This window comes from Chrysemys picta, chromosome 8 (genome assembly GCF_011386835.1).
Source record: "Chrysemys picta bellii isolate R12L10 chromosome 8, ASM1138683v2, whole genome shotgun sequence".
NCBI classification, from domain to species: domain Eukaryota; kingdom Metazoa; phylum Chordata; order Testudines; family Emydidae; genus Chrysemys; species Chrysemys picta.
The window spans coordinates 52,903,372-52,916,155 of NC_088798.1; the positions used below are offsets into that span (position 1 = coordinate 52,903,372).

Consider the following 12,784-nt stretch of genomic DNA (forward strand, 5'->3'; position numbering starts at 1 on the left):
AGAAACAGAGTAAATAATCTTAGTCCCTCCTCTCAAATGTCAAAACATACTATGTACACAGGCAATTTACACCTCTTTTTTCCTTCCCATTCTCAAATGGCCTGATTCTCATATCCTTACACACACTCAGTAGATGGTAGTATTCCAGCAGTCCCATTTATTTCACTGGGACTACTTAAACAGTAAACTATGACTCTGTGTGAATTAAGATTTCAGAATCTAGTCCAAATTGGTTTGCTCTGACAATTGCTATATTTACTCTGAAGGCAGAGGATGTTTCTGCAAAATGTGATGGAAATTGGACAAACTGTTTTGAGCTACAGATCATTAAAAGAATTATCCTGCTTTGAAATTTTGATTCTCTTAATGTTTCTTTGTCTTCCTGTAGCTCAAAGACACCATCCTACCCATTCTGACTTTCTGTCTTCCATCTCCTTGAAAATTCACTTGCTCGGTGTATCTGAAGAAAATAGTTCATAATTAAGCAAAGTTATTAACATTTTTTGTTGTAGATCGTTCTGAACCCAATCCTGTTTAACAGTTTTAAATAGGAATTATGGGCCAAATCCAAAGCAGTGTTAATGCTCAGAATATGGGCTTTAAGACCATTATAAAATGAGAAGTACCCCCACTGAAGTCAATGGAATTGTATCCATGTAAAGCAAGTAAGTGTGGGAAGACTCAGACATTATATTTGCGTGAACATGTTGCCCACTGTTGGCTGTTTGCATTTTAAAAGGAACAAGAGTCCTCCTACATGTAGAGCTAACCGACCTGTTCCTTTAGCTCAAGTGACAGAGGTTTGTGTTTTTGGAGCACCATAATTAAGGCTGATTTTGATCCTCCTTGCAATATCAACCAACCACAAGAAAGTCCCTTTCAAAATTAAAAGAATTAAAAAGTTTTGTTTTGTTTCATATTTTTGCAAACTATCTAATGTTTCTTTGTGCCTCCCCCTGCTCAAAACAATCATATCATATTACTGCATTTGAAACGTATGTAGATTTTGATATTGGGTCAGGCAGCAGTGTCATTAGTGATATGTTTCCTAAGTAGGATCAGTTACAGGTCAGTGGAATTAAAGATCCTCTGACTCACTGAGTCTACCTCTCTGAAAGTGCAACAGTTTATCTGCCCCCACAACACAAGGTATATCATATATTAAAATAAAGCTACACTTGATCACAGCTGTAAGTCCAAGACTCAGGCCATGTTATAAATACCTTGAACTTGTATCGTTATCTCCAATTCATCACTGCCAGCTATGTTACTAGCAACACACTTGTAGATTCCAGAGTCTGAAAGCTGGACTTTGCTGATGCTCAGTGTTCCATCCGGATTGCTGATATACTGTCCTCCATCTATTAGCATGGTATTTCTGCCTTTGAACCAGGTGACTGTTGGGGGAGGGATCCCTTGAGCATTGCACGGTATATCAACTCTGTGACCAACGTGTACTTTCATAACTCGAGGCCCACGTTGTATCTTTGGAGGAACTAGGCAAGACAAATAAATCAATGGTAATGAGAAAAAGAAGATCTGGCAGACTATTCATGGAGGAAATATGGTCAGTGTTATCCTTTTAGAAAATACCTTTCCCTTGCCCAATGCAATTTAATGTCCCTAAGTAACATCAAGCAATCAGAACTGAATGTTCCTGAAGACAAGATTTACAGTACGCCATTGCTTAAGTCATTTGGAGACTCTACATTTAAAATCCTAAAACATTATTTCCAAAGAAGTATTGTACCCTCATTCTTCCAAGCACATTTTAAAGAACTCCTGGGTACTGGCTGCCCATAGTACAAAACAATTCAAAAGTTTTAAGATAAAGTCAATTACATTTGCTGTTTAACATTCTAACTTCCTTCCTCTTAATCCCAACTATGTATGAGGGGAGGAATAGCTCAGTGGTTTGAGCATTGGCCTACTAAACCCAGAGTTGTGAGTTCAACTCTTGAGGGGGCCATTTCAGGAACTGGGGTAAAAATCTGTCTGGGGATTGATCCTGCTTTGAGCAGGGGGTTGGGCTAGATGACCTCCTGAGGTCCCTTCCAACCCTGAGATTCTATGTTTCTAGGCTAAATTCAGACAAGAAGATAAAATGTGGCTGGAATAGATTTCTGCTGGTCGCAAAGAATAAAAGCATTGTAAATCAACATTATAACTGCCTTGCCCCAATGCTTTTCTTTATAGGAATCACTAAAGATAAAAAGACTCAAGTAGGGACAGGCAAGTGGCAACTCCTCCTGTGTCCCATGGAGCTGGGTCTGGGGTTGAGAGTGAGTCCACCCTGCACTCACCCTGGGCAGCAGCAGCTCCTGTGCCCAGCAGGACTGGGGCTAGGTGTTGAGAGCAAGCCTGCCCCATGCTCATTGAGGGCATGGGCAGCCATGGCTCCTGGGTCCCAGGCCTGGTTCCCCACTCCAGGCATTGTGCCTTGGCACACTGGGTCACAGTGCCTGCTGCCTCTCTGCTGAAATACCGTTCACTCAAGTTTCGCCCGGTCAGGGCCCTATCATGACATGGGTTGAGGCTGCGGAATGAGTGTGAGGCAGGTTCACTCTCTGACCCCACCTCTTCCCTGGGCCTGCCCTCCACATTAGCCAGTGAGCAACCCACCTAGAGCCTTCCTACATGGAAGCTGTGGACAGAGAAGCCATGGTATCCATGACTTTTTCACCACCATGACAAACTGCAGCCCTACACATAAGGAATCTCTGAAACAATTAACTGTTATGTTCATGGCAGATAAGTTAGATAAAAAGAGAGAACTTAGATAAAATAATGTATATACTCATGCTACTACTTTATTTCTTTGAATTCAGAACAGTAGCACACATGAACCCCAAACCAGAGAAAGACAAAGCAGGCTGCTCTCTAAAACAGAGAGGCACAACTCACCAATGTTCCCTCTAATTTTTCCTACACATGTGCGGAATGAATTTTGTTATGTGCACCAATATGGAGTCACAGATCACCTCCATTTTGGTGCACATAACAAAATTCATGTGGCAGAGGTGGGGCTGAGGGGTTCGGAGTATGGGAGGTGGCTCAGGGCTGGGGCAGAGGGTTGGAGTGCAGGGGGGTGAGGACTCTGGGGTGGGGCTGAAGATGTGGGGCTCCAGGCTGAGGCAGAGGGTTGGGGCGCAGGAGGGGATGAGGGGCTTGGGGTGCAGGAGAGAGCTGGGGCAGGGAGTTAGGGTGCGGGGGGTGAGGGCTCCAGCTGGGGATGCAAGCTGGGGATGACGGTGGGTAGAGAGGACTCCCCCCAGCTCTCTCTCCCCACAGCAGCACCTGGTCTGGCGGGGAGAGGCGCCTCTCCCCACCGCAGCAGCTCCGAGGCTGGGGCTATGGAATAGGCACCTCTTCCCCGTCCATGGCAGGTCCGGGCCAGCGCTGGGTTGGGGCGCCTCTTCCCCGTCCATGGCAGGTCTGGGCTGGGGTCAGGACACCTCTCCCCAGGTCACGGCAGGTCCGTCTGCAGTCCAGGCCACCAGTGACGGTCTGCTGCTTTGGGCTCCCCGTGTGAGTCCAAAGCAGCAGACGGTCCCTCACCGGTGGCTAGAGGAGTGGCAGCAGCTGTGGGCTCCTTTCCACCCCCCCACTCCCATCACTGGCAGGCAGCTGGCGGCTGTTGCCTGCTGCTGATGGGGGGGGGGTGACAGAGAGAGGAGCCCTCAACCGGCCAGCTGACAGGAGCAAGGGGGGGGGGCACGAGCGAGGAGGAGCAGCCCTGGGCCACTGGGCCTAGAGGCGCATGGGGGAGGGGCCAGAGAGGAGCCAGCGCTTCAGCTGCTGGGCTGCAGCGCAAGTGAAGTGGAGGGCCAGGCCACAGGGCCCCTGCTAAGTGTGGGCCCGGTGCCATTATAAACGCGGTACTGTCCAGGCCGGGCTGGGTCGGGGCTGGGGGGAGGGGCACGGCGGCAAGTCCGGGGCTGGGGGAGAGGCATCTCTCCCCACCACAGCCCTGAGTGCCTGTGTGACACTTAATAGGCTGCTGCTCGGCCATGCGACTTAGAGGGAACTTAGCAACTCACCCCATCATTCTCTAGGATGGATGGTTACAAACTGACTGTGATTCCATGTTTTCCTATAGAGTCCTGCAGCCTGCAAGCAGAACCAGGAACACCCCCCCCCCCACACACACACACACACACATCACTTGCAATTCCAGCACACTTCTCAATATACCACATGAACAAGACTGCAGCCCTTGCCATTATAATACTTACCAGTATCTCAACATTGCAATGGAGTCTGTGCAATTTTTTGATGCCCAACTGAAATATCATTAGTTTTTCCACTATACTATACCACCATGAGAAAAGGCAGGTAAGTGGAGTCTGTGTGCCCCCTGGATAGGTAAATATTAATGAAAGTTTTGTAAATATTTGTGGACATTCTGGCTACTTTGCATTAGAACGGCAGTTCTCAGCCCATAAAGCTCTGGTGGTTCAAGGAGGGCAGACTGATCATATGGTGCTATATTTCCTCCAGATTTCCACTTTCTAAATCACATTAAGAGAAGAGAAGGAAGTAGGTTATGTGATAGCAAATGGGAGGAGGGTGTAGTCCATGTGATATTAAATGAGACAGGGAGATGCCTATGAGAGGTGGTTCACACTATGAAAAAGTTTAGGCACTTCAATTCCAGTTGCTTCCTTAGTATAACCTTCACAAGGGATTATTCTTGTAGTTAAATAACTCACCATATACATTTAGCTTTACTGACTGCGTCACATTCCCAGCAATATTTGTGGCCACGCAGATATACATTCCGCTGTCTGAAACTCGCGTCTCAGTGATCTTCATTGACCCTGAGGGAAGGAAGGTGTGTCTGGAAAAATAGGAAACATGTATAACTGTATAAATATTTATTGAGAGAAGAATGAGCTTTACTTAGACATTACTAATAAATACCATGAACCAGGGCTGTCCCTAGCTATTCTGGGGCCCTACACAGCCCCCCCGCGGGAAGAGGTGGGGCGGGGGCAGAGCAGGCGTGGGGGCTTTGGGGAAGGGGTGGAGTGGGGAGGGGGTTTGGGGCGGAGCGGGGCGGAGCCATGCGGGTGGGGCAGGGGCTGAAGCAGCACGCAGCTGCCCCAAATTTCCTGGTGCCCTACTCAGCTGCGTACTTTGCCTATGGGTAGGGACGGCTCTGCCATGAACTAAAATAATCCTGTTTAGCATGACATTTAGTGCAGTTGAGTAGGTTTTTATTTAACTATAATTATGATTTATCATTCCTAAATTTTTCCTAACTCATTACTGAATCAATAAATTCAGAATACAAAGCAAATCATCTGAAACATGGCAGGATCCACAGGACAAACTGTAGGTGTTCCAGATACTCACAGGACTTCTTAAATCCTGTTATTTTTCTACTGGAAACAAACTTTTTGAGGAATGTGTGATTCATGGGATTGGTAATAAGGTATGTAACCTTTCACGTAAGTCACAGGCTCAAGGTCAGCCCAAATCAGCAGCAACAGAAAGTTGCTATTAACTGATTGCTCACGTTTAGTCCATTTGGTGAAGTCCACTTCATTTAGGGAATAAGGATGGTCTTGTGATTAAAGCACTAATCAGAGAGTCAGGAAGGCTGGGTTCCATTTTGCACATCTGGTTCAGTGACATGAACAAGTAACTTTATTTCTCTGCGCCTCAGAGTAGAATGAGGATAGTAATACTTCCTTACTTCAAAGGGATGATGTGAACAAAAATGAATAAGTGTGAGTTGCTACAGCAACCATACAAAAATTTTCAAATAAATTCTCTCCCCATACACAAGAGCACTCATTACGAAAACCACCAGCACAACTGGAATTTCTAACTGTTGCAGTCTCAGGAGAAAGGGCAAAATCTGAGGGCCAGATTTTGTCATTAAGGCCATGTCTACGGTGTACAGCATAGGTGCAACTACATCTACATGCCACAGTGAAAAGCACACCCTGTTGACACTGCAGTGTGTAGCTACATGTATCAGTGAAAGGCTCTGACAGAGGGGAGGCAGCGGTGAAAGGTTTCAGCTGCTCCCCACTGCCAGAATGCAGCAACAGGATATGCTGTGGCAGAGGGGAGGCTGCAGGGAAAGGCTGAGCCACCGCCCCGGCCACAGCCTTTCTCCACTGCCAGAGCCTTTCCCTGTGGCAGGGAAGAGCTCCAGCAGGGGGGAGCTAACAGCCTTTCCCTGCTGTGGAGAAGGGAACCAGCGGCAGGGAGCTTCCCTGCTGTTCAAACATTTCCCTTTGGAGGAGGTGGTCTCCAACAGAGGGGAGCTGCCAGACCCTTTCCCCGCTGCTGGAACCTTTTCCTGTGAAGGGAAAGACTCTAGTAGCAGGACACTACAGCATAGACAGCAGCATAGACAGGAGGCATGCTTTGGGCCAGTAAAGAACATGTAGGATATGTACCCCAGGTACATACTCACACCTTTCAGCCATGTCTTTACTGGGTTACTCCATGCCTCACCATCTATGTTACTATTTATATCCGTACTAGGGGGGCTGTGTGTGTATGGATACTACATGTCACTAAAAGAATCCTGCAGTGTATATGCACCCTAAGGCACTGGCCCATATTGGGGGCTGAGACTTCACCCCACTGCATGGCAGTCTCTGGGAGGTTCTAAAAGGGCACAGCATACTCTCCCCTATGTCTGGCCAGCTCTTCTGGCTGGTGTGGTGGGGACAGGTCCATGCCCCCTTTTCAGATGGGTTGGGGCCCTGATGGTGTTAGCAGGCCCTCTATTCAGGGGAACTGAAACTTTGCCTACCCCTTAGCTGGGGAATACAGGGGGAGAAAATGCCTCCTTCGGCCCTCCCCAATCTTGTACAACACCACAAGAGTGGGGGCACAATCTGGCCCAGAATAAGCTTGGGGAATAAACCATCTCAGCCCTAAAGATGGTCCCTGCACGTAAGGACTGAGGTACCTTAACAGGGCATCATGAGGAAAGCTTGTACCACTGCTGCCCATGCTGTAACTGATGGGCAGACAAAGAACTTCAGTCTCCAGGGCAGCCAGTTCAACACTTTTCATAAGCCCTAAACTAATATGTTTTCACTTTTTTAAAAGCAGCTGGAGAGTTTCTGAATCCAAGATACAATGGCAATAAGTAGATGCGTGCAACCAGTTTTAAACATTAACTGTCATTCATATTCTATTAGGAATTCATATTTCATATAATACAGACAATTCTCCCCATAACTCAGCGATGAAAGATATAACCGTAAAATAAAATGGAACTTTTAAAGATTTAAGATCAAGCACAGATGATCAGTTCTGGGTGCCACCATAAAATAAATATTAAATCATAATAATGAGGTGTCTGTGTACAGAAGGCTATTTGGACTTGGCCTCCAGAGGAGTGAAATACTGTGCTGACTTCTAATGCTTGTTTTTGCTTATAAATGCATATTGGAGTACGGTATGTACCATGACTGAAATATGGCTTTAGTAATGTTCAGAGCTTTAAAAGACAGCCACGAGGATTAAAAGCTCTCTTTCAAATTGGTTTATTTACATCTATGAAGTGTTTTGTAATACATGTTGTAAGAAATATGCTAGACAAAACAACACAGTATTATACAGAATATAGAGGCCAACAAAGATCATGGTGGGATTTTAACAGGCCTGTAGAATTTAAGAGATGGATTTTGCTCTCACTTCTCTTCCCACCCGCCCGCCCCGCCCCCTCCCAGTGTAAATGCAGAGTTAGTCCAGTGACCACAATTAACTAATTCTGGTGTTACACTGGAGGAACCAAGAGCAGAATCTGAGAGCCTGGGAAAAAATTCTAAAATGCCAACAACAGGAAATCCTAAAAAAATCAGTTCAAAAAGGTAAAAAATGTGCTGAGTTTGGGAATGAGAATTTCAAAACCAGCTGACACAGAAGTACAGATTTTCCAATGCCTTACTCACTCAACAGAATGGAACAGGCAGTTAAAAAAATAAAAACTTCAAAAAATCTGAGAGCTTAGAAGAAATTGCATTTTGTTTTGTTTCTATCACATTTTGTTACCTTGGAGAGAATGGAGAGATAAGCTGCATTTCTTTGGCCCAGGTAATTATGGGGGGTGGCAAACTCTTCACCTCGCATGGAAGTGTGACATCTTCCCCTGCAGTCACTGAAATCTCTATAGGTTTGTCATATGTACTTCCTTGCTGGTTTCCAGGCCTGGACACTCTGGGTTTCACTAAAATAAAAAACATATTAATAAAGTGAAATAAATATGTTGTCTATTTATACATGCGTAAGATAAAATAATGTGTTGTAAATTAAACTTTTTCAGATTAGACTATCCTACATCATATTCAGTATACAAAAATCCAAATTTATTTATCCGACTATCCTGGAGCATAGTCCAAACCTTCAGATAAACAGGGTTTCAGATGATAGTGAGAGATAGTCAGAAAGCATCAAAAGGGGCACTCGAAGGGCTTCACTCTTCTCTCCCACAAGATGTAATTCCATTAACTTTTGTAGAGTTTCTGCCAGTTTACTCCAGTATAAATGAAATCAGAATAAGGCCAGAGGTCCCCAGTCAAAGAGCTCAAAGAAGTGAATGCCAGACAACTGTACAAACCAGACTGCTTTAAAGGAACCATACTTCTTGGAGCATAATCCCTTTAATCTCACTACCATGCAACCCTGGGGGCCACAATTAGATATTGGTTAATGGGAAGTTTGGTAAACCTGAGTTTCACTTCAGATTTTCCAACTGAATGCATTTTGCAGTTGAAAACAGAGCTTGTTGGAGGCTAAATATGTTTGGTTTTAACTTATACTTACCATAAACAGTTAGTTGGACTTTCCGTGTTGCATAACCAGCCGCATTTGTTGCTGTGCACATATACTCCCCAGTCTCCTCTCCTCCTGGTGAAACTACATACAAACTTCCATCAGACCCAGCAGAAAATTTCATATTCCTGATAGGAATCAGCTCTCCTTTCTGTGCAAAATAAAAATAATAATAAAAACCCTATGCTATTTTTTCTGAGAAAATTCAATGTACAAGTGCTTGATCAAATAGAAATCAAAGCTTCCAAAGATAAAATGAAGCCTAATAGAAACATTTAAATTATGAGAAGTATCAAACTTGTTAGGGCTAAAAGTAGCTTAGAACAGTTCATCTAGTCCAGGAATGGGCAAACTTTTTGGCCCGAGGACCACATCTGGGTGGGAAAATTGTATGCAGGGCCATGAATGTAGGGCTGGGGCAGGGGGTTAGGGTGTGGAAGGGAGTGCGGGGTGTGGGAGAGGATGTGGTGTGCAGGAAGGGGCTCAAGGCAAGGGATTGGGGTGCAGGAGGGGGCTCAGGGCAGGGGGTGGGGGTGCAGGAGGGGTGCAGGGTGCAGTTGGGGGCTCAGGGCAGGGGGTTAGGGTGTGGGGTGCAGGAGGAGTGCGGGGTGCAGGCTCTGGCCTGGCACTGCTTACCTTGAGAGGCTCTGGGGTGGCAGCAGCATGCAGCGGGGCTAAGGCAGGCTCCCTGTCTGCCCTGGCCCTGCGCCGCTCCCGGAAGTGGGCAGCATGTCCAGCAGTGGCTCCTGGGAATTGGGGTGGGGCAGGCAGCTCTGCCGTGCGCTGCCCTCGCCTGTGGGTACCACCCCCAAAGCTCCCGTTGGCCGCCGTTCCCTGTTCGTGGCCAATGGGAGTTGTGAGGGGTGGTTCCTGCAAGCGAGGGCAGCGCACGTAGCCCTCTGCCCACCCACCCCTCTCCCAGGGGCCGCAGGGACATGGTGCCGGCTGCTTCCGGGAGCGGCGTGGGGCCGGAGCAGACAGGGAGCTTGCCGTAGCCCCGCTGCGCCATGGGGCTGGCAATTCTGCAGGCCAGATTGAAAGCCCTGATGGGCCAGATTCAGCCTGTGGGCCGTAGATTGCCCACCTCAATCTAGTCCAGTCCACCAATGCTTCCTCCCCTCCCCTCATCTGAAAACAGTCATTGATAGGTACACCTCAAACTGCATCTCAAACGGTTGAATAATTAAACTCATCCCCCAAAATATGTTCCAGGTGTAAGGCTCCCTTAAGAGCTGGACTTCTGACACAAGGCTAAGAAAGCACTCAGGAAGCTACTTGTAATGCACAATAACTTTATGTAACTTACAAACTTATGAACAATGGTACATATTCTTATATGCCTTACATGTATTTATATTAACTATCTACAAATACTCATTTATACAGATATATGTCTCTTTTATACAGATTTTCAGCCAAATTTTCAGCTTCACCTGTGTCATTAAAGTTCACTGGATAACACCAGCATAATTGAGAAGAGAATTTGGCTCACTGTATATAAGTAAGGATCTGAGTACTTGATTTGGGACAACAGACTTCAATTCGACACTGCTGCTTTAAACTTTATGTTGAGGAATATGTAATATCCACATATTTAATATAATTCAGTAGGCCAAATTCTGCCCTTAATAACAGCAATACAACCTCCAGGCAATCCTACTGAAGTCAACAGAATAGTACATGAGGGTAGAATGCAGGCCCAATGATTATATCAGAGATGAAAACAAAATAACTTGGATACCATAAGAACTCTGACCCAATCGTCACCCATATTAGGAATGACCAGAAGTTCTGAAACATCTGGATAACGTTCTACACTGTTTCTGGGACCACCCTTTGCTTCTCTTTTCAGCAAGCAATATGAGTGCAAGTGCAGGGAATCATAACAGAAAACCTTGTGAGCTTTCCATCCTAATTCTGGAGGCTCAAGAGATTTGGAGACTTCTACCATGTCTTAAATTGTCATTCTAATCTGAAATAAGACTATAAAGGCACCTTCTTACTCAAAAGGTCTGCTCCCTTTGTGCATCAAGAATCATATTTAATAAGTTTAATGACAAAAATAAGCTTTTATTGCTTTTTACTCCCATTAGCCTTGTAAAGCCAACACAGCTGAGAGAGACTGAACTGGACTCTATTCCTTCTTGAGTACCATGAACAGAATTGCTTACTGAGTTCCAATCAGTTACATAATGTCCCCCGAAGAAGCCATTATTACATACTCACTTTTCAGAGCAGAAATTCACTTTAAATAAGCCTCCAAAATGAATCTGAACTTTCAATCTGTGGCAGTTTGCCCATCCCTAATTTTTCAAACCACAATAATTATATTTACATTTTCCAAAGCTTTAAAAAAAAAAGGATCCAGAGATAACCAATAAAGTCTTTCTAGCTTTTCAAAGTGTGGAAGCTGAATGTGTTGCAGCCAGAGAGTACTGCATGGAAAAACAGAAGCAGATATGAATAAAGAGTGTTTTCTAGGTCCCTTAGGATAGAGGTTTTTGGCTGCCTTCATTGTACATAGCTCCTGTTATAGCTAAATCATGTGTTCAGTTCATCTTTTAACATAAACAGCTCAAAGTTTAGAAGTTACCTTGGACCAGACGATGGATGGCTTAGGAACTCCACTTGCTTTGCATGGTAATGTTACTGGGATTCCTTCAATTGTACTGAATATCTGCTGTCCATGCTGAATGATAGGTAGAACTAAAAATATATACATACACACAGATACTTATTTTAAACCATGGTATAATTATCATACTGTATTCTGTACCCAATCAACTGCTATTCAGCAAAGAAGACTCAATCTACATAAAGTGGGCCTTGAAAATACCTATTAGAATAGGGAGTTGGGAAATTTCACTCTGCCCTCAGTGACTCAACACAGACTTGGCACTACTGCCCCTAAGGTGTGGTCTATAGTACAAAAATTACCTATTGCTGACAATGAGTGTCATCAGCAAGTTAAATACTAGTTTGGGTGCACACAACTTCAGAACATGTGTAAAACCATGTCAGACTATGTTCAGCATAATTTCAGAAAGCCATGGTTAGGACATCCTCCAAGAAAGTTTTAAGCAAGGTTTTTTTAAATGGTGCTGGGCATGATTTGTTCTCCTCTGCACTTGCAGTGAAAATGGATGCAGCTTATCTGCTGATGAACCCACTGCCATCAATGGGGAACTTCTCTAGGACAGACCACTCCAGGCCCAAGGGCAAGAGGTAGGTCACTCTCCATGCTCATTCAAGCTTTAGTTGTTAAAAATGCTAGTAAAGGTTTTTGTAGGGAATGTACTGGCTTTTGCAGCAACTTGATTGAGACCTCCAAATCAGTTCCCACAGACCCCAAACAGCCAAGAGATAATAAAGACTTTAGTTCACTATCAAACTGGCCTGATTCCTATTTAGTGACAGAGACAAAAGGCTTCATATTCCTACACTATCCTACCCTTATATCCTAGACTCTTTAACAACACATACCAACTTTTTCACCCCACCTCATGTTCCCAAAATCTGAAAAATCTTCCCAAAAAGCTGCTCACGAGAGAGTTTGTCAAACTCAAAACAGTTGCAAAGCATTGGCTAATAATGACATGTACAGTGCTCAATTTTGTACTGAAAAGGATGTTCCAGCATTCTCAGTGAAATTTAAAATATGTCTCCCTTGATTAATTTAACGTGTAAGAATTTCAGACCATGACACTACTGGGTCACTACAGTGCAAACATTCATTTCACCATGAGTGAGTGAGAAACTGCCGTTTTTGATGGCATTAAAAATGCAGCTTTGCCAAACGATTTATTTTTAAGCATTGTACTCTCATGAGTTGTGTTCCCTTTTAATAGTTATGTAACCTCTTAGACAGCACTTGGCATAGTACTCCAATAAACTCCCACTTGTGTCTCTGTTTTGTTAATAAAGTAAGGGAGTCTGCAAAACCCATCACTTGTAGACAACTAAATAGAAAGATTTT

General features: G+C 44.7%; 1 protein-coding gene across 3 annotated transcripts in view; it reads right to left on the reverse strand.

Moving 5' to 3' along the window:
• The window catches only part of HMCN1 (hemicentin 1), a 335,176-nt gene that overhangs the window by 156,852 nt on the left and 165,540 nt on the right, over positions 1-12,784 (reverse strand). For all 3 annotated transcript variants that reach the window (XM_065554460.1, XM_065554461.1, XM_065554459.1), the window contains exons 20-24: positions 11,402-11,514; positions 8,800-8,959; positions 8,029-8,203; positions 4,713-4,840; positions 1,224-1,496 (exon numbers count right to left, since the gene is read on the reverse strand). In XM_065554460.1, coding sequence (XP_065410532.1) covers positions 1,224-1,496; positions 4,713-4,840; positions 8,029-8,203; positions 8,800-8,959; positions 11,402-11,514 — 849 coding nt within the window. The remainder of the gene's footprint in view (positions 1-1,223; positions 1,497-4,712; positions 4,841-8,028; positions 8,204-8,799; positions 8,960-11,401; positions 11,515-12,784) is intronic.